At 40.6% G+C, this 21,743-nt stretch overlaps 1 protein-coding gene across 2 annotated transcripts in view; it reads right to left on the reverse strand.

The window, feature by feature from the left end:
• The window catches only part of SMG1 (SMG1 nonsense mediated mRNA decay associated PI3K related kinase), a 95,311-nt gene extending 79,091 nt beyond the window's left edge, over positions 1 to 16,220 (reverse strand). Inside the window, exon 1 of one of the 2 annotated variants that reach the window (XM_059898193.1) lies at positions 15,755 to 16,220. In XM_059898193.1, coding sequence (XP_059754176.1) covers positions 15,755 to 15,840 — 86 coding nt within the window. In that variant the 5' untranslated portion in view covers positions 15,841 to 16,220. The remainder of the gene's footprint in view (positions 1 to 15,754) is intronic. The other variant, XM_059898194.1, reaches the window with a different exon arrangement.
• Between the last annotated feature and the right edge of the window lie 5,523 nt (positions 16,221 to 21,743).

The raw sequence follows: 21,743 nt of genomic DNA on the forward strand, positions 1-21,743 counted from the left end.
TTTCCCACCTCCAATTCTCACCTCTCTCCCACTTCTCCTCCACAGTGCAACAAAAATAATTCTTATAAAACACAAATCTGATGTCCTCCCACTGCCCTTTATCATCTTATGTACCTTACTTCCCTTTTCAGCTAACTCTCCACACTCTTGTAATCCTTTTACATTCTATGCCCCATCCATCCCAATCTTTCAGTCACCTTGCTCAGCTCGTCTGCCTGAACAGCCTTGTCCTCAGCACTCGCCGACCCTAGCTAATTTTTCAATGTCCTTCAAGCTTCAGCTTTCCTTCGCAAAGTTTCTGATTCCCCTGAGGGTGACTAGGAGTCCCTGCTATATAAGTGCTTCCAGAGAACCTAATAGTTCCCTTAGCTCTTACACCATTTGAGAAGCTTATTTAACTGTGTTCTGCCAGGAGACTGTAAATTCCAAAAGGGCAAGAGCCTGTCAGTGTTGCTTATCATTGTACCCTTATTGCCTTGATGGCACACAAATTACCTGTTGATTAAATGATTACCTATTCTCACAATTGAGGCCTTTCTCTTGACACTGGAATGCAGTCCCCTAACCTAACCCAACACTAATTTTTCTTCAACATTCAACCTAGAACCCATACTCCCTAATCAACAATATTTTCTTGGTTATCTTCTACAACAAGAGCACTAATTAGGAGTAATGACTCCAAAAGGCGAACTAAGTAAAATAGTTCCAACCCTCTAAGAATTTACAATCTAGAAAAAAAAGAACTGTTAGTATAAGTTCCAATTAGGAGTATAAAATGCTCTGTGCTTTCAGAAAAAAAATAAAATAAAAATCCCATCATTCAGCCCCTTCTTCAAACTCTTATAGCACTCAAAGAGAGAACCACACTAGCTTGCACTTTAGTAGTTATATACTAGCTTCAATTTGCCCACTAATTTGAAAAGATGATAGTATTGAAGGCAGAGGTACTGTATTATCTAATACCACACACCTTTCAAAGGGAAAGGAAAACAGTATAGTGGTTGCTGCATGGAGAGGGGTGGGGAACTGACTAGAAGATGACCTTGGATCAAAATCCATTGTGATTATTTAAGTAAAAATTTTGTCTTCTAAGGTAAAACTTTATATAACTAAAATATGGTCTATGCATATGATCTTAAGAATAACTTTTCTGAACACAAAAAAGAAGCCAGTAATAGAAAGGGATGGCTTCAGTAATATATTTAAATGATTCTGAATTTTTAAATTCTACTTAATATGCATTTTAAAAGTCTTATTTATTTTTGTGCAAAGGACACTATCAAGTGAAAAGACCACTCATAAAACCAGAGAAAATACTTGCGAATCATATATCTCATAAGAGAAGAGTCTAGTATCCAAAATATACAAAGAACTCCTATAACTCAACAAAAAGACAAACAATCCAATTTAAAAATGGGCAAAAGACCTGAATTGATACATCTCTCCGAAGACATACAAATGGCCAATTAACACATGAAAAGTTGCTCAACTTCATTAGTGAATAGGAAAATGCAAATCAAAACCACAAACAGAAACCACACCCACTAGAATAGCCAAAAAAAAATTTTTTAATGGAAAATGTTGAGAGAGGTGGAGAATTTGGAACCCTTGTACATCACTGATAAGAATGTAAAATGGTACAAAGGACTTCAGAAAACAGTTTGGCAGTTCCTCAAAAAGTTAAACATAGAATTACCACATGATCCTGCAAATCCACTCCCAGGTATATGCCCAAAAGAACTGAAAACAAATGTTCAAACAAAAACTTATAGGTGAATGTTCACCACAATACTATTCACAATAGCCAAAAGATAGAAACTCAAATGCCCATCAAAGGATGAATGGATAAACAAAATGTGGCACACAACGGATGATTATTCAGCCATACCTACTATAACATGGATGACCCTTGAAAAATGTTATACTAAGTCAAAGAGGTCTGACACAAAAGGCTACATATTACATGATTCCATTTATATGAAATATCCAGAATAGGCAAATCCAGAGAAAATAGATTTGTGGTTGCCAGGTGCTGGGAAGAGGGGAAAATGGGGAGTGACCGCTTAATTGATACTGGGTTTCCACTTGGGGTGATAAAAAGTTCTGGAACTAGATTGTGGTCACCGTTGCACACGTTATGAATGTACGTAATACCACTGAATTGTAAAATGGTAAATTTTACGTGTATTTTACAACAATTTTTTAAAACCTTATTTATGACATTCTTGAAAAGACAAAATTATAGGGGAAAAAAGACCAGTGGTTACCAAGGGCTGGGAGAAGTTGACTACAAAAGGGAGCAAGGAAACTTGGGGTGCGGGGAGGGAAGATATGATGGAACTATTTACAGCTTGATTGTGGTGCTCATGGTTACAATACTATCTGCATTCCTCAAAACTCAAAGAACTCTACAGCATATAAACTAAACCTCAATAAATCTGACATAAAGAAAAGAGTATACTTCTTTACAGTAAAGGTATAAAAGTAAGTAAAAGACCATTGATTTATTTTTTAATAATTCGATATTTCATGTCTTATACTGCCTGCCATATTTTGTAGCCATCCTCAATGGAAAAGCAAAAATGTAGCACTGGATGCTCTCCAATGAAACCAAAGACTGTCAGTGTCTGAATTAATCAGGCATGAGAGCTGGAACTTTTAAGCTAGGGAAGGATCAACCTAGCCAAGGTACAGAAAGAAACAAAACAGTGCACTCATACCAGTAAAAGACAACTGTTACCTAGACTAACAGTAAAAAAGTTCCAAATTTCCAGCAAGATAGTAATTTTACTCTTTAGCAATGCTTGAGAAATGCCTGAGGTAAGTCCTTATAGCACTTTATTTTTTAAAAAAAGAAACACCCTGTAAATTTCTAATATTTTATTGCCTACCCATTTTGATAGCTTTCAAAAAAAATTTAAAGAGTCAAAGCACTGTGGCTGGCAAAATCAGAAGAATCATTGCCTGAGAGAGAGACAGGCAGTCCACTTCTAATTTATTTCACGTATTTAAGTATTATGAGGTTCTGTACCTCATCTGGCATAAATTCATTTCTTACTAGGCATTAAGAATATTGATAGTTATAAAAGGTGGTATGCTTTTAATCTCCAATACGGACGTGAATTCAATTTTCAGCAGTTAACAAAAAAGCCAATTTTGTTAATGCTAAATAATCGTTCACCTGAAGGCTTCCGAATCTAAGGCACCACGTTAACTGGACTCACTTTCTTCTGACCTTTATTTTTAACCCAAGCTAGTTTACAGCCTTAAATAAAACCCGGCTTCAGCTAGCTACCATTTGCATCGCTTATCTTCCTCTTTTGTCAGCAAGTCCTGGAAGTACTTTAGAAACATCCCATTCAGCCTGGGAAATTGCCAAGATTGAAAGGAAATCTCTTACTGCATGACCTCCCTAGCAGAGGAAGGACAGAAAGACTGAAAGTCTACCAAGAAACATGTCCCACCCCCTCCCCTCCACCCAGACTCTCCAGTTATATGCCAAACACAGCCCCTCAGGACAGAGAAGATTAAGAATCACTAAGAGTTAAACACTAAAGAAATCCTAAAACGAAGTCTTCAGACCAGAGGGGGACTCTAATCAAGGATAGGGCAGAGTGTTTTATAATATAAGAAATGTGTGCGACCATCTTTTAAAAAGTCCTGGGGACTTCCCTGATGGTCCAGTGACTAAAGCTCTGCACTCCCAATGCAGGGGGCCAGGGTTCGATCCCTGGTCAGGGAACTAGATTCCACATTCCGCAACTAAGAGCTTGCATGCCGCAACTGAAGATCCTGCATGCCGCAACTAAAAGATTCTGCATGCCGCATCTAAAAGATCCCACACGCTGCAACAAAGATCCCGCCACAACCAAATAAATAAATAAATAAATATTTTTAAAAATAAAAAGTCCAGAAAACTGGGGTGGGGGGGGCCAAAACAAACAAATAAGTAAATAAAAATCAAAAGTCCTGAAAACAGGCAAATAACGACTGTAGAGTTATTCTGATAAAGTTCCTCTAACTAATAGACTCAAGCATATACCCAAGGGACTAACATGCTTGTGAGATTCTCTAACAATTACATATTTAAAATTTTCCCTTTAAAAATAATGCAGAAAAGCACTGTGGTACAAAAATGTACTGTGTAACAGATAACATCATTAACACTTTTTTTTTTACAGGTCAAGAAAAATGATGTGGTTGCCAAAAATCACTTGTAACACATCAAGAAAAAGTAAGTACTAGGCAATTTAGACACAGGTATTTTTAAAGAAAACTATTACCAAGTTAGGCTCTACTGCCACAATGGTATGGTATACCCTACAAATCCTGGGCAGAGTCAAGGATGTGGGCATCGAAAGAGCAATATTCTAACATACACCCCTTAACATGTAACACATCTTAAATATAATGGCAAGTATGGAAAAGACACTGAATTTCATATTCCACATGATTCTCAACAGAGGAAGACATTACCAGAAATATCTTTAGGTCATTCTCAAATCAGACACATGACCCCCAACCCCAACCCTCTTAAAAAAATAAATACACCTTAGAGAGAAATCTAAAACACCTTGGTTCTATCTAACTTTACCAACATAATTATACGAAGACAGCAAGTGGATTTTTAAATGGACTCTGACTCCTTTCAACATGCCCAGTAACTCCTTTAGGACCTATCTCCTTAGGTATCCTGGGGTAGGAAATACACTATTAAACACCAAACTGGTAAAGAAACATACTACCTGTAATCAGTGGTAGCATGGTAAAGTATGTATGGTAAACCCTCCTACTTAAGCATTGGAACCTCTTTTTCAGAGGTGATCTTGAACAGCCATATCCTCCCCTACTTAAACATAAACAAATAAAAATGTCTCATAGATAAATCTCAAAAGACATGGGCTCCTAAATCAAATAGCTGGGAAAGGAAGATACTTTTCACAAAAACCAGATTACTCTTCTAACTGAAGAAGTATTTATTAAATGAAGACAGTCTGGGGTAGTTATTGAAACATACTAGTAAGCAGCAATCCAGAGCCAAGAAACAGTGCTCTCACTGTGCTCAGCAGTGGCCAGAAATACACTGAGGTATTTAAAGTATTTAGCCATAAGTTTGAGAAAGCTATGAAACAGTTCAAAATCATCACTTAAGCCACTTTAAACTCAAAAGGCCTATACAAACTCAAAAGGCCTATACAAACCCTATCTCTTTCTTTTGTTACATTTTACACTGAACACACTTGTATCAGATTGATTTAAGTGGTATAAAATAAGAACTTTACAACGAAAGACAAAAATCAATGTTTCTAGATATGAAGTTCCTTAGGAGACAGCACTTACCCATTCTGAGTAAATTTATACTGCTACAATTTAAAATAGTACCAAAATCTCATGAAAGCTTAATACTGTATATACACTACATAATGATACAAAATTTCATTAATTCCTATCTGTTTAGAAGATACATGTGGTTCTTCTTTTTTTTATGTATTTCAAACTATTACATTGCCAGAGTCTATCCTTTCCATGATTCCATGATTTCCCTACTCCCTTTAAAACAAACATACATACGTACTACAGTAGGGGAGAAAACGCAAAGCAGCATTCAACTGATGTTCTTATAAGAATCGGTTCTTAAATTCCAACTGTATAATGAAAGTTAAGCAAGGTACAAGCTACCTTTTAACCTACCCTGTCTCTATTTAATTCCGTTTGCACCTGCCCTACAATAAGTGCAGTCAGAAAGATTAGATTATTTTTGCTGTCTCACAATTTCAACTAGTATCAAGTTCTTAAAGTGTGAATTATAAGATATACAGAAAAAATAATAAAGAATGATGCAGACCTACAGTCAAATTCCTCTTTGGCCAACTTGAAACAGGATGATAGCCTAATGGAAATTTTCATTCTAGAAGCCTGTAAGTAGAAAATGTAAAAAGAAAAGCCACTACTATACTAAGTATGGCAAATGTCATACCTAACAGAAATTTAACAATTATATGAGCTTCCAGTCATATATCCTCTAAGACACTTGACATAAATGCCCTTCATGAAACTTTTAGAAGTTACCACACACACATACACATACACACACTCTAGTACTTAGAGCACTAGAAGAGAAAAATGAAATTTGAACTAGAGTGTGGGTGCATGTGTGTAGTAAATTCTAACTTTTTGAGGAAGAGATAAAAGAGGGAGGTTCTTTAAAATTCCAAATTTGATTCAGATGTGGCAACATAAATATCATTTGTATAGCATTTTACAGTTTTGAAAGTAATCTCCCAAACTTTATCTTTAACCCTCACAATGCTGCATCTTAGGGAAAGCAAGAATTACCTCCTCAGAGGGACAGCTGGTAACGTCAGTACAAAAGACCTTTGTCTTCCCATTCTTAGTCCATTGCTATTTTCATGACACCAGCCTCTCCTAAGACAAATATTTGTAAAGGATCAAAACTAAAAATGCACACATTCTTAAAAATAAATATACCTTAGAGAAGAATCTAAAACACTCTGGTTCTACTTGTAACTTCTCCAATGTAATTATACTAAGACAACAAGTGGATTTTTAAATGGACTACAAGAGCGGGGAGAAGAGCACTGCAGTGTAATTTTCACATCTTCAATAAGATTACAATAAAAACACAGGGAATACTAGCATTATAGTAATTATACAAGATAGGCCACTTTAATTAAATAAAAGGCTGCTTTTACAAAACTTTGTCTTATAGTCAGTCAATTGATTACCACCCCCCCAACACACTTTCATTAAGCATAAGTTCATCTTTAGTTTCAGTATTTTCAAAAAAGGAACAAGATACCACCTATGAAAATTACATCAATATTTCAAATAATGACAATTAATCACTTATAACAGTCAGAATTCTAACTCAAGTCCTTCAAAAACAATACAAACTGTATCTCAAGGTAGATTCCTCTAAACCAGACTAATGAATAGACACTAAATCTCAAGTTTCATTGTCTTACTTCTGGAAAACCATTTTCATTTTTCTTCACATTTATCAAAAGAATATAAGGACAGGAAGACAAACAATCAATCTTTTTAGGAAAGAAAATCCAGGATGTGTTTTCTTTCCAATTAAATATGCATTAATTCATCTGTACAATACTATGTGATACTGGTGATCATCTTTGGATCTTTTTAATCATCAACTCAGAAGAGAGTCCCATTCTATAGAGGACAAAAAGTCCGACATTTTTCCTCAAATTAATAGATTTTTCTGCCTAATTTCTGGCAAACTGCAGGAAGTCAATATACACTCTGTCATTAGGGCAATGAGTCTGAATTTCCAGTGTCAGAATCAAAGCAAAGAGACTGGAAATAAAGTGATATATTTCAGACAAGGATTCCAGGGTTCATATTACTAGGAATATAAACTAGGGAGACCCTTAAGAGGCAGGATAGCAAGAGTCATGGGTTGCTTCAAAGAACGAAATATTCCAAGACGAAAGTTAAAATTTCAAACACACACACTGACACACACACACCATATACACACATCTTTTTAAATCAGAAGATGAAAATGCTAAAGAGGAGACAGTAAAGATAATTTTTCAATTAAATTTAAATAAGAGGGAAAATTTTAATTCAAAGAACTTCAGTAAAAAACAAGATTGTTGCCAAAGCTGTCATACACAGAGGAAAAACTAATACATGTCACTATATAGTCCAAGACATGCTTATTAGTGAAGTCTTTTGCCTAATCAGCAGAAAAGGTATTAATATATTAGATGCCACCCAAAAATAAAAATCTAGTAAATACTAAGTTCAACAATTTTTTAAAAAAATCTGCAGACATATACATATAATTACCTTAGGCCACTGCAGAGCCTGTAATAATTTTCTGTGGACCTATAAGAGCACTGCTGAGGTGCTTTATTGATGATAAAAAGGGTAAAGGAAAAAAGTAGTGCCTTTCCTTATAAACAAAGAAATAGCATAATTTAGTAAGTTCCATACCAAAAAGCAATCTACAATTCTGATACCAGAAACTCCTCTTTTTTTTTAAATTAATTTATTTTATTTTATTTATTTTTGGCTGCATTGGGGTTTCGTTGCCGTGCGCGGGTTTTTGTCTAGTTGCAGCACGCGGGACTCTCATTGCGGTGGTTTCTCTTGTTGCGGAGCATCGGCTCTAGGCACCACGGCTTCAGTAGTTGTGGCTCACGAGCTCTAGAGCGCAGGCTCAGTAGTTGTGGCACACGGGCTCAGCTGCTCCGCGGCATGTGGGATCTTCCGGGACTGGGCTCGAACCCGTGTCCCCTGCACTGGCAGGCGGATTCTTAACCCACTGTGCCACCAGGGAAGCCCGAAACTCCTCTTTTTTATTGGAGGGGGAGGCAGGGGGGCTGTGTGGTTTGTAGGATCTTAGTTCCCCCACCAGGGATCGAACCCGGGCCCTGGCAGTGAAGCGCCAAGCCCTAACCACTGGCCTGCCAGGGAATTCCCCAGAAACTCCTCTTTTGAAAAAGATTTTAAAGTAATAAACACAAAAAGTCTGTAACAGGTTTTTAAATAATAAACATGAGATCCTACACATACTATGAATAGCAACATTAACTTCCAAAGGAATGATTTCTAACAGGAATACAATCTCCTTTTTTCAAAGGGTATGAAGATTAATATGAAAGAAGTAATTCACTATGAAAGAAACCTGTTGATTCTGGAAAATTTGGATTTCAGTCATTCCCCAATCAGCAGGCATACAACTGGCAAGAGGTTTGTTTCCTCAGGCATTCTAATGGAATGTCAAAAGAGGCTCAACCCACCCAGTGCTTAACTTTTTGGTGATTAGACTGTTTAAATAACGTACAAATAGATACAACAGATATGGGATAAACTGTCAATGTGTAAATTAACTTTATGTGAGCAAAGTATTTCTTCAAGATGGATAAAACCTATGAATCTTAAATGGCCATAGTCTGATCTGGCCACCTCAGTCCACTAGAACATTGTCCCTTTGAACCTGTACAATCACCTTACTTAAGTTGCTGCCTCCGGCTAACCAAGCTGCTGTACAAGGAACAGTTCCTCTCAAAATGCCTCCTACAGTAACAGTGTTCTAAGCCCTGCAGTTAACTCTAAACACAAAAACAAACTTGCAGAATTCCATTTTCATGTATCTACTTGAGAAAGGACACTCAAATTTAGAGTGTTTACTATTTATTGATGCACTGGTAGGGAAGAAGGGATACAGAAGTAAAACCATTATACAAGATGCATGCACACATAAAGGTTATGTCTTACTGGGGAAGACACACACAAAAAAACTCAGATAGTGAGTGTTATTAGAGAAGGCTGGTGCTTCTCACTGAGGGGGTGCACTTAGGCTGAGACAGCATGAAAACACCCAGGTCAAGCACTCTGACAAGAACAATCTATGCAGTAGCTACACAGCAAGAACAGGACTTGCAAAGGCCCTAAGACAGAAATGAGTTTGGGGAGTGCTTTAGGGCAAGTACACAGAACAGCGGAGAAAATGACTCAGGCTCAGCCTTCAGGGACAAACTAGTTGGGAGAACAAAAAAAGGTTGAAGTGATAAGCACAGTTAGCTTTCACTGTAGACCTGTACCAAGATTTGGAAAGGATCACAGAGGGCAGAGGTAGGGTAAAGATCTTAAGGGAAGCGCAATGTTTAGGTTGGGGAGAGGACGAAAAACAGAGCTACCAACGGTAGGTTCAAGAGGGAAGAGAAAAGTCCATGAACCTGTAGCTCACAGGAATAAATTTAGCCAACAAACTTAGAAGAGCTCCTCTGTGTTCCAGGACTCAAATGCCTGAAAAGGTTAACAGTGGATCCACCATCTGAAACTGTTTTCACAAGGATCTTCAGATATCCCAAGTCTGTTTATAGCAAAAGAGGAATAACAGAACTATGTTGAAGATGACGAGGTTATCAATCTTCAGAAACCATAAGTTGGTAATAAATCATAAGATAATATTCAAAAATTTCCTGTCTATAATAACTTTTAAGGTAAGATCCACATGTGCACTCTGCCAGGGTTTTTGTGTTTTTGGGGGGGAGGGTGCAGTGGGAAGGGAAGTTATCCAACTGCAAAGTCATTGTGTATCTGTATCTTGATCAGGGTCATGGTTACACAGGTGTATACATTTGTCAAAAATCACTCAACTTAAGACCTATACATGGATAAATTTTATCTCAAAAGAGTAACAAGTTCAAAAAAGAATTCAACTAAGAGAGAAAAAGTACAGTCAACTAATACAAGATGGAGCAGAACATAATAAAAACATATCCATACACCTGAAACTAATATGTTGTATGTCAATTATACCTCAAGTTAAAAAAAAGAAAAAGAACACAAATGTCTCCATAAAAATTTAATAGGTTACATTCTACATTAAAAAAAAGTAATAAGCTGGAGTATTTCATACAGGAATTAAACCACAAAATGTCTGCAACCTTCACTGTTAGACCTCTAAACAAGAGGGGATGTGTTTTATTTTCTAGTCCCCAAAATAAAATGGATTCTGAGAAAACTTTAAGATAACTAAAGACAGGTAACCAAAAAACAATATGAAGAGACACCAAACAAATGACAGCTTGTGTGAATCTATAAAGGGAGGTCCACTGAAAGCCGCCTCAGGGATTTATTTTAGGTGATTAGGATTGGGAAAGAAAAAGCAAGTAAGCAAGTGCCAAGCAGTGAAAGCAGGAAAGCCTAAATTTAAAAGTTGTGAGAACTCAGTGTTCACACACACACAAAAAAAACCATCAACCACACTCCATTTTGTGTATATGATCATCCTATATAATGTAAGTGTCCTAACCTGAATTGAAGTGTGAGCAGATAAAAAGTATCACTTTAGTGATCACCATCAATCAACACCAGATAACAAATAAGGGGCTCTGGCTTATGGAAATTCCATATATTGAGCTAAATACTTTTGTCTGAATTTAAACCATGAATTATAAACAGAATATTCAGGTCCTCAACAGTCTCTTGTCTAGACTGTTCCAACTGCCTCCTACTGTGGTTACACACACACACACACACACCCCCAACTAATTTTAATCTTCCTCAATTATGCCACGTCCATGCTGGTAAAACTTCAGTAGCTCCCTAAAGTCATTCCAAACACACGTCCAGTATGATTCAAGACCTACAATACAGCCCCACTCCAGCTCTTAAGCTTCATCTCTTATTTGTATCACACCTCACAAATACCCCATCCTTCTAACCAAACTGGTAACATTTTACCAAGGACAACTTGCATTTTGCCATTTCCCAGCTTTCTTCTATTTTTTGAGAGATTCCCCCCCCGAAATTTACTGTCAAAATAGAACAGATCAATTTCATGGTCCCACTGGCCCCTACTCAACTGTACAGCTTTCCCTCCTCTGACTCTCCAAGTTTTAAACTGTAAATCACATATAAAAATAATTTTACCAAGAATTATATCACAATTAATATCCATATACTGCTTTACCTTTTACAAAGCCCTTTCTTATCCCCCATACTAACCGATAATCTCCTTAAAGACAGTAGCTCTATTAGTCATAAAAATCCCTACAGCATCACTATTTCCTGAATTAGAATATTTTCATTGAATTAGAATATTTCACAATCTCCTATTATTTAAAAAACCCTTCAGTTATACTCCCAACTTAAAAAGGAACCACAACAGAAGGGGAAAAAGGGTTCAATTTAAAGATAAAATTGCCAAATGTTTCATAAGGAATATATTTTATTCTATAATGGAAAAAATAAACTTTCCCCCCAAATTAAACACCCATACACAATTATCTGGAACTCCTTAATGTACATGAAAATCTGTGGTACAGAATTGGCAACCATTAAATTGTTTAACTAAAGCTCTATTTATAGTTATAAAATATGTAACTCCACTTAATTTCACCCTTTATGTATTTCACTATATTATGCACCTCTGGACATCAGACAGTACAGACTCATAAAAGGCTGAATAGACAACTCTAGTTTCAAAAATCCAGCTTCTCACAATGTCAGACATACTAGTTTTTGGCTTTTCTATCTTCACAGCCCTCTTCCCCATCTTTTGGTCTGTGACAATGGAGAATGAAGGTATTGTGAGAACTTCAATCTGTCTACATTTTACCAAAAATAGAAGCTGTCTTTAATATACAGTTTCATCCTTTTAGAACTGTATGAAGATCTTAACACTGGGCACAGTAAGATACCCAAGATATATCTGTTAAACGAATAAAGTCTTAAGATGCCCAAGTGTGGAAGTAAAATTATGTGTTTTCATTTGACAACTCTCCCTCTTGCTTGTTGAACTAATCTATATTTGACTCCAATGTCAAATCAGTCTTGTCAGTTTGGAGAATTAAAATGAACAATATAACAAATTACACACTTTTTTTTTTTTTTTTTTTGCTTCACTGCCTGGCATGCAGGGTCTTAGTTCGCCAAACAGGGATCAAACCCGCGCTCCCTGCAGTGGAAGCCCAGGAGTCTTAACCACTAGACCACCAGGGAAGTCCCATATACACTTAATTTTAAAACAAATCATTCTGATCTCTATCTTGATTGGTGCACCCAGAAGATTACTCCCCAAAATAAAGTCAAGAAAAGGAGAGACTGGTTAGTGCCAATAATAAAACCACTCATTTGCCTAATCATTCTTAAATGTTAATGGAGGGGCTGTGCTGGTGGCGCAGCAGTTAAGAATCTGCCTGCCAATGCAGGGGACACAGGTTCGAGCCCTGGTCCAGGAAGATCCCACATACCGCAGAGCAACTAAGCCCGTGCGCCACAACTACTGAGCCTGCACTCTGGAGCCTGCGAGCCACAACAACTGAGCCCACGTGCCACAACTACTTAAGCCCGCGCGCCTAGAGCCTGTGCTGTGCAACAAGAGAAGCCACTGCAATGAGAAGCCCACGCACCGCAACGAAGGGTAGCCCCCCTCGCCGCAACTAGAGAAAGCCCGCGCATAGCAATGAAGACCCAACGCAGCCAAAAATACATAAATAAAATAAAATTATTTAAAAAAAAGTTAATGGAGAGTACAATGAATGAAAACGAAGAGTATAAGCCAGTGCTATAAAAATGCTTTCTGCTACAGGTATGCTTTTAGCAAAGGTGGGCTTGCTCTGTTGCCACATGACACTAGTCTATTCAGCCACCTGGAACACTTCCTGTCAATATGTGTGAAGTATCAGGTGTGGCCATCATTGACTCAACAGTCGGTTTCCAGACTAACTGACAAACTAACACTAAAAGAAACCAACCAAAAATTGCTTTTTTAAATCCTACTTTTCAAAAAGCCTAAATCTAGTAAAATAGAACCAAAAAAATCAGACAAGGACTGGTACAGAAAGGCAAATAATTTTTTTTTAAACCAAAATGACTCTGATGAACCATAAGCAATCTGCCTGCATTTGAAGATGTTTAGAAAAATAAACCCCCATTTAAGCAAGGGGAAAAATCGAGCTCCATTCTGTCAGTTAACTGGAGTCTGTCACCTTTCTAAAGTGAAGAGGGTACAGAATAACAACCTCAAATTTAACTCATGAAAATTTATGACTTGGCAAACACCTGAAGTTTTTTATTGGCTATTTAACAAAACAACTAGGTAACTGTGCAAAGAAATCAAGTTTTGCTATGGCGTATTGTCCATACTTTTCTATTCCCTCCTCTACAAAAAAGTCAAGTATTTCCAACATCCTAATCAACTGTTACTCCATGTAACCAAGCGCATCTCACAGTATCTGTCTACCTAGGCAATAAGTTCTGAGACTTTGTTAAACAGCTTCCAAGAATGCATACATCCTCCCCGCCACACAGCCAAGAAATAAAGTACTTGAAGAAAAACAGACAATACTAATAACCCATGTACATATTCCACAACTATATAAGCCATTCTGCTTCATACCTGTCAAATTAAACCAGGTGATCTCAACCCAGAGCTGCAACTGTGCTACTCCATTTATTTAGAAACACAAGCTACAACTTATTCTTTTCCAGAAGCTCCAGGACTATTTGTGAAGGGCACTTTATTCAGCCCTCTAAAGGGATACTGTGTACATTATTTTACATATGCTGACCACAGCACTGAAAAATAATGGAAAATCTACTGTCAAAGAGCTCTCAAATGTCAAATTCAAGCTTATTTATCATCTAATTCATTAGATGCAAAAAAAAATCAAATTTCACACATTTCAATGAACATACAAAAGAATGTCAATTACAGATAAAAATACCAAAACTAGTTAACTGATTTTATGTAAAGCAGGCATAAACCCTAAGTGGTAAAGGACAAGTAAAACTATGCTTTCAAAACATTTTTTCTTAACTACTTATCTCAATTCTAGGCTCAGGCATTAACTTTTAAAGTCACCTAGTTATATACACCCGATCTCAACAGACACAGGATTTGGGAAGGCATATTAAACAGAATGAGATGTGTACCACTCATTAGCCAAAAGAGTATTTTGATTTTTCTATCAAGTATTAAAGTGTTACCTTTGAACATCTTACCAAATTATTTCCAAACACTGCTGGTATTACATGAAACCATCAAGAAGCAAAAGCCGTCCCAACAACGTGTGTTTGTCTAACATTTATTTGGCCAGTTCCTGGACAATCATAAGGCAAGTGTGTTTCAAAGTATGAGAGCTCCATGAATCAACTAACCCTAAAATATTATATACGTTTAGGAAGTTCTTCTAGGCACTGGGCTAAATTCCAAGATAGTCTGAGTATTACAAGCACTTACTCAGTAAGAGAGATAAGAATAAATTAGTCCTAAATTAGATACAACTGCCCCATGATTAATCAGAAAGACACGAAAATTAATTTTTTTTAAGAAGTCGATGCTCCGCAGGGAGTTTCCTGGTGGCCTAGTGGTTAGGATTCCGTGCTTCCACTACCGAGGCCCAGGTTCCATTCCTGGATGGGCAACTGAGATCCTGCAATCGGCCCGGGGTGGCCAAAAAGAGGTGGGGGGGTGGGGGGAAACTCGATCCTCCTCATATACTCATTTCCAACTAGGCCCCAAACCTGTCTGAAATCAAATCAAATTCTCTACTCCTCTAAGCAACTGTCCGCACAAGTGTCCAGGTATGAATTGCTCTCCGCCAGAGTAACTGCCCCTGCACTTGGGGAAAACTTCATTTCCTAGTACCAGGGTCGGTCGGCCCCATTAACACAGTCACAATCTAGTCTCATGCTCCACAACTACGCTGTTGTCAGAGTAAGGCCTTGGAGTGCTGGGTTTTGTTTTGTTTTTTTAATATTAACACGTGGGGGTCACAGAAAGGATCCCAGTTAAGGAAATCTTTCACGTGGGGACTCAAAGGGTTAAAGATCAGGGAAGTTAATGGGTAACAGAGAGGGTCCCGTACTCTCAGGATCCCCCAACTCATATCCCAACTTGAGGGCAAGGTAGCAAGTAAAAAGTGCCCCACCGCCAGGTCCCCTTCCTTCACCCAACTCCTAGGCCAGTGCCTTCTCCCGGCGCCCTGGCTCTCGGCTCCAGCCCCCGAGCTGAAATGCAGGGAGAGGGGAGGCATTTAGGCCTCGCCTCCCAGCGGCCTTCCTCCCCTGGCCGGGGCGGGAGGGGACCCAGGAAGCCGCGCCTGGTTCCCCGGGGCGGGGGGTGGGGTGGGGTGGGGTGGAGGAGGGTGGAGAGCCTAGGCCGCGCCTCCCACCCCGGCGGTCCTAGGCCTCGGCCCGCCCGAGGCGGGGCCCGGGGTCGGATCGGCGGGCTGGGCGCCGGCTCACCCACCTGGGTTGCCAGTCATTCCAGCTCCGCGGGTACTTGGTGCCGCCGCCGCCGCTGTTCAGCCGAGACCCCGGGGCTCTGCGGCTCATTACCTTCCCCGACACGACATGGCCAAGCGCCGCCGCCCGAAGAAGCGCGAGTCGCCGCCCGAACCGGCCGCCGCCGACACTCCGCTCCGGCCCGGGGCTGAGGAGGAAGCCGAGCAGGAGGAGGAGGAGGCGGCGGAGGGCGGGGGAGGCGGACGGCCGTTCCGGGTTCCGCCTGAGCCCGCAGCGCAGGACTGGGAGGCGGGAGCGGCGCGGTGAGAGGGAGGCGGAGGAAGGGGAGGCGACGTCTCTTACAGGGCCGTACGCGGCCCGCGACGCCGGGGCGCAGGAGGAGGAGAACAGCTAGGAGGCGGTGGCGGCGGCTCCTCAAGCTCACACAGCCACGGCTACCCCACCTCCCGGCTCCGCCCGCCGCACCGCCGCTGCCGCACGGCATGCTGGGAGCGAGGGGCGGGGCCGGCGCCCGCCGGGCCAGGGGGAGAGGGGCGGGACCGAATCAGAAGGGCGGGGCCTGGGCCGGGGCTGGGGGCGGGGCCTGGGCCGGGGCTGGGGGCGGGGCCGGGCTCAGCGAGAGGACGATCCTCCCGCGCCCTGCGGTAGTCTCCACTCTCCGCGGACCACGCCGAGGTCCGGCCCCGCCGCAGGGGATCACGGGAGAGGGGAATCTCCGCCAGCACTCCCACACGCACACCCTCGCATATAAGCCCGGGAAAACACCTGACCCCCTGAGGGCCGGGCAGTAAGGTGTAAACAAGCATCCAATTAAGAACCCGGGGTGCCCTTGCGGGGAGAGGGGGGGTGCGCGCGCGCGCGCACACACACACACACACACACACACACGGAGGCGTGCCTTTAGGGTTCACGTGCCTCCACGTTCCTCACCTTCTACGGTAAAAAGTGGAAATTAAAAAAAAAAAGAGAGAGGGTGGATATCTATTTACCCAGCCTCCACCTGAAATGCCCATGGAGTCCTGACACCTTGACCATTTCTTCACATTGCAAAAAACTAAATTAAATAGAGAAAGCGGAGTACTCTCGAGCACCAGACCCGATTCCCTGCAATGTGAAATATGCTCTGAAGTCCTCTCACCGTTACACTTGCCCACCTTCCCCTCCAAAAAGAGTCGGGAGGCTGGGGGGCAAACCTGAGCACTCTCTCCCCCACAGCGACAGTCCCCCAGAAAGACTTCACTAAAGCATCTGATACATGATGTGAATGCCATCCATATACATTGAGAAAAGGTCAGCAAGATGCACATGGAACAGGTAACAGGAGTTACCTTTGGGGAGGATAGTCAAAATGATCTTACCCTTGTCTGCACAGAGGGTCTTAACCTATTTTATGTTGCAAGAAGAAGGTCTTTATATGTTGCTTGTATGATTAAAAATGGTTACCAAAAGTACTTGAGATTATGAGGTGTTACACACTCATCCCGCTTCAACCCTGGGTTTCTTGTGCCCACCAACCCCTCATAAAGGTATGATCCTGCCAGTTCCAAAGGATGGAAAGTTAGATTTTCAAAAGCACTTTTCTCCCCTCTCCCCTCCACCTATTCAGGAAAAAAGAAACTCCTCTGAACTGGGGCTATTTGACTCAACATAGAAATTCCCACTAGGTCAGACCCAAGCATGGTCACCCACATGTGTAAAAAAAAATTTTTTTTAATAAAATACCTGAGTGAAGAGAGATACATCTGGAAGGTACACACTCTACCCTGAAATTTGCCCTGGGTTCCCCTGCACTTGCTGTGAGGAAGGATCCCACCAGTTGTAAACGGGGCCCTACAAGAGGTATCCTTTCTTCTCTACTCTCTGATGAAGAGAAAAAGTCCCTCTTGAATCGAGTCCCAAGATTAGGGTCCCCTCACTCAGTATCATTCTCTCTGGAAAACTGTTAATCCTGCCCCAAGGTATTTTGGTTTGTTTGTAGTTAATGTCTAATTACATAAGCAACAGTGAACATATTGTCCTCACGTATGTTTTTAATGTGCAGCCTAATCATGATTTATTCTTTCATTCAACATTCAGCAAAATTTATTGAGCATCTACTAACCAAGCAGTTGGGGACAGGGACAGAGATCCAGACTCCATCCCTGTCCTCAAGCAACTCTGGGAGTAGGGGTCAGAGAGATAGATCTATAATTAGAAATGTCTGGAATTGTTATGTTTGCTCAATCTCCCCTCTCTCCACCGTCCTGCAAGCCTGTCTTGCAATCTGACTAAAAAGGCCCCTTCCCCCAAAGCCTTTTCTTAATTCTAACTTTTGACGATTCCTGGACCTGTCTTCCTCAGATCCTTTTCTTTTTGTGCTCCGGGTAAGTTGATGCTCTCTTCCTCTTTGGGACCCTCAGACCCATGAGCAAATGGCTGATGTAGCCAATTAATCATTTTGACTTGCTTCAACAGTTGATGGCAACAAAGGTGCAGTGACCAAATTATGTCAGTTGTTTAGATTCCAAAAGGATTCCCAACAGAATAATCAGAACCTTAGACCCCTGAAAAAAATGTCAGGAGTCCTTTAACCTTTTCAAATTACAGAACAACAGCAGAGTACTTCAAGGAAGGGCTCTGGGTTCAAATTCCAACTCCACCTAAGAGCTGAGGGAGCATCAGCAAAGCTCCTGACTCTCACAGTGCCCCAGGTTCTCATCTGTAAAACGAAGATGATGATATTAGCACTGACCTCTTGAGGATGTTGAGAGGATTAATAGCGATCTTGCATGTAAAGTGTTTTTCACAGTGCCTTCCACATGGTAAGCAATCAAAAAAAATTACCTAAAGATCAGATTCAGCACTTCTCTGAAGCACGTGGCTATTTGGATAATATTTGACCAATGAAGAACAAGAAAGAAAAAAAAAAAGTAGCTGGCAGGGGTTGTGCCCAGTTGCTCAAACAATTCCTTCTTATTTATCATTGTTTTTTTCTACTTCTTTCATGGAAATGATTAACCCTCAAAAACAGTGTTGGCACAAGGGAGGTGTGAGGACATAGGAGGTGGGTGAGTGTCATTTGGCAGCAACTTCCTGGAAAGCAATTTAAGAATGTATCCAAAGACTTAAAATTAACCCCCTTTCTCCCACTAATTCTTCTCCTGGGAAACTATCCTAAGGAAATGTGCCACATTGCAGACAAAGTGATTTTCTTAAAATAAAAATCAGATCATGCGAACATCCTACTTAAAATGCATCAATGGCTTCCCATTCTTAGGATAAAATCCAGACTCATCATTACTAAGAGCCTGTAAAAGCTGGCTTCTCCTGCATTGCAAACATCCCAGGGCTGCTCATACCCAAAACAGGATCTTAGCAATGGTTCTAAAGTTTGTCCTCATAGTAAAATGCCCTCATGTAGGCTGTACCCCAATTAAATCAGGATCTCTCAGTGTAGACTCAGGCATCAATACTTTTGACTTCCCCAGGGGATTCTAATATGCAGCCAAGATTGAGTAACACCACTTTTGAGCACCTAAGCACTGAAAGAGTTATTGCGGACCCCACCACATCCTCACTTCCCAATACATGTGGACGATAAAGACAATTCTAAACCACTGAGAAGAAAGAATTAAAAGCCCGGTTTTTCCCATGATGACTACTTGGATACTTAAAAATATATACACAGCAAATATGATCAACTCTGAAAACTTTCCAAAATTTTTTCTCACTTCTTTTAGTAGTTTTGCTTCACTGGTTCCATTAGCACTTTTCCATTCCACTCCAATAATAGAGACAGAATTTCAGTTCCTGAAACACACTTAGCCTCTCCAGGCCCTGCACTTTTTTGTACTTGCTGTTCCCTCTGCCTGGAATGCCTTTCCTACCTTTACTCCCATCAAGGCTGGTACTGGGGTAAAGAGTGGAGTGCCTCTGGGGCCAAATTTAAGGAGGCACTCACTCTTGAGGTTGTCCAAGGTCCAACCCTGCACTTGCACCAGCCTGCGAGTGAGTGCCTCCTTAGGACCTCTAGGCACCTCTTTTGTCTCACCCTAGTCCTGGCCCTCTTTTCCTGGCCCATCTCAAGTCTTTTCTTTTTTTTTTTAACATCTTTACTGGAGTATAATTACTTTACAATGGTGTGTTAGTTTCTCCTGTATAACAAAGTGAATCAGCTATATGTATACATATATCCCCTCCCCCTTGCGTCTCCCTCCCACCCTCCCTAGCCCACCCCTCTAGGTGGTCACAGAGCACCGAGCTGATCTCCCTGTGCTATGCAGCTGCTTCCCACTAGCTATCTATTTTACATTTGGTAGTGTATATATGTCCATGCCACTCTCTCACTTCGTCCCAGCTTACCCTTCCTCCTCCCTGTGTCCTCAAGTCCATTCTCTACGTCTACATCTTTATTCCTGTCCTGAGCCTAGGTTCTTCAGAAACTTTTTTTTGTCAGATTCCATATATATGTGTTAGCATACGATATTTGTTTTTCTCTTTCTGACTTACTTCGTTCTGTATGACAGTCTCTAGGTCCATCCACCTGACTACAAATAACTCAATTTTGTTTCTTTTTATGGCTGAGTAATATTCCATTGTATATATGTACCACATCTTCGTTATCCATTCATCTGTCGATGGACACTTAGGTTGCTTCCATGTCCTGGCTATTGTAAACAGAGCTTCAATGAACATTGTAGTACATGACTCTTTTTGAATGTTGGTTTCTCAGGGTATACCATCTCAGGCCTTCTGAGAGGTTTTCCCTGACCTCCCTGCTCAAAAAAGCTGGCCAGTGCCCTTTCCAGGTGTGTTCTATCACACACCCTATTTCTTTCCTTGGTAACACCCATCACCATCTGCAAGTATTGGGTCTCTTTGCATATTTATTATCTGTCTCACCCTTAGGATATGAGCTCTGTGAGATTCAAGTCCATACCTGTCTCACCTTTACCGCCTCCATCCCCAGCACACAGCACAGCACCTGACTCAGAGTAAGCACTCAAAAAATAGTTGTTAGTGGAAGGAATGAAATGGAAATTAACTAAGATATGGACCAAGATTGATACAGAAGTATTGGTCTCAGTTTTACTTATAAATAGCACACACAAAAAAAGAGGAGGCATTATTTCAGTGTCCAACAGTAGGAAACATTAGGAGACACTCTATTCGTACTTGTAATTTTCTTCAGATTATTACAAATTATAATTATGAAGATTTTAATGGAATTGGGAAGATATTATGCTTACATGTTTAAAAAAGAGCATGAAATAGAGAAATGCAAATCAAAACTGAAATGAGGTATCACCTCACACCAGTCAGAATGGCCATCATCAAAAAGTCTACAAACAGGGGGACTTCCCTGGTGGCTCAGTGGTTAAGACTCCGTGATCCCAGTGCAGGGGGCCCAGGTTCGATCCCTGGTCAGGGAACTAGATGCCACATGCATGCTGCAACCAATAGTTCACATGTCGCAACCAAGGAGCCAGCAAGCTGCAACTAACGAGCCCGCCTGCTGCAACTAAGACCCGGTGCAACCAAATAAATTAAATAAATAAATATATTTTTTTTAAGTCTATAAACAGGGGCTTCTCTGGCAGTTCACTGGTTAAGAATCTGTGCTTCCACTGCAATGGGCATGGGCACGGGTTCGATCCCTGGTCAGGGAACTGGGGTCCCACATGCCACGCGGCATGGCCAAAAAAAAAGTCTACAAACAATGAATGCTGGAGAGGGTGTGGAGAAAAGGGAACCTTCCTACACTGTTGGTGGGAATGTAAATTGGTACAACCATTATGGAGTACAGTTCAGAGGTTCCTTAAAAAACTAAAAATAGAACTACCATATGATCCAGCTGTCCCATGTCCCATTCCTGGGCGTATATCTGGAGAAAACCATAATTCAAAAAGATACATGCACCCCAATGTTCATAGCAGCACTATTTATAATAGCCAAGACATGGAAGCAACCTAAATGTCCATCAACAGAGGAATGGAGGGGACTTCCCTGGTAGC

The sequence above is a fragment of the Balaenoptera ricei genome, chromosome 15 (assembly GCF_028023285.1).
Source record: "Balaenoptera ricei isolate mBalRic1 chromosome 15, mBalRic1.hap2, whole genome shotgun sequence".
Classification (NCBI taxonomy): domain Eukaryota; kingdom Metazoa; phylum Chordata; class Mammalia; order Artiodactyla; family Balaenopteridae; genus Balaenoptera; species Balaenoptera ricei.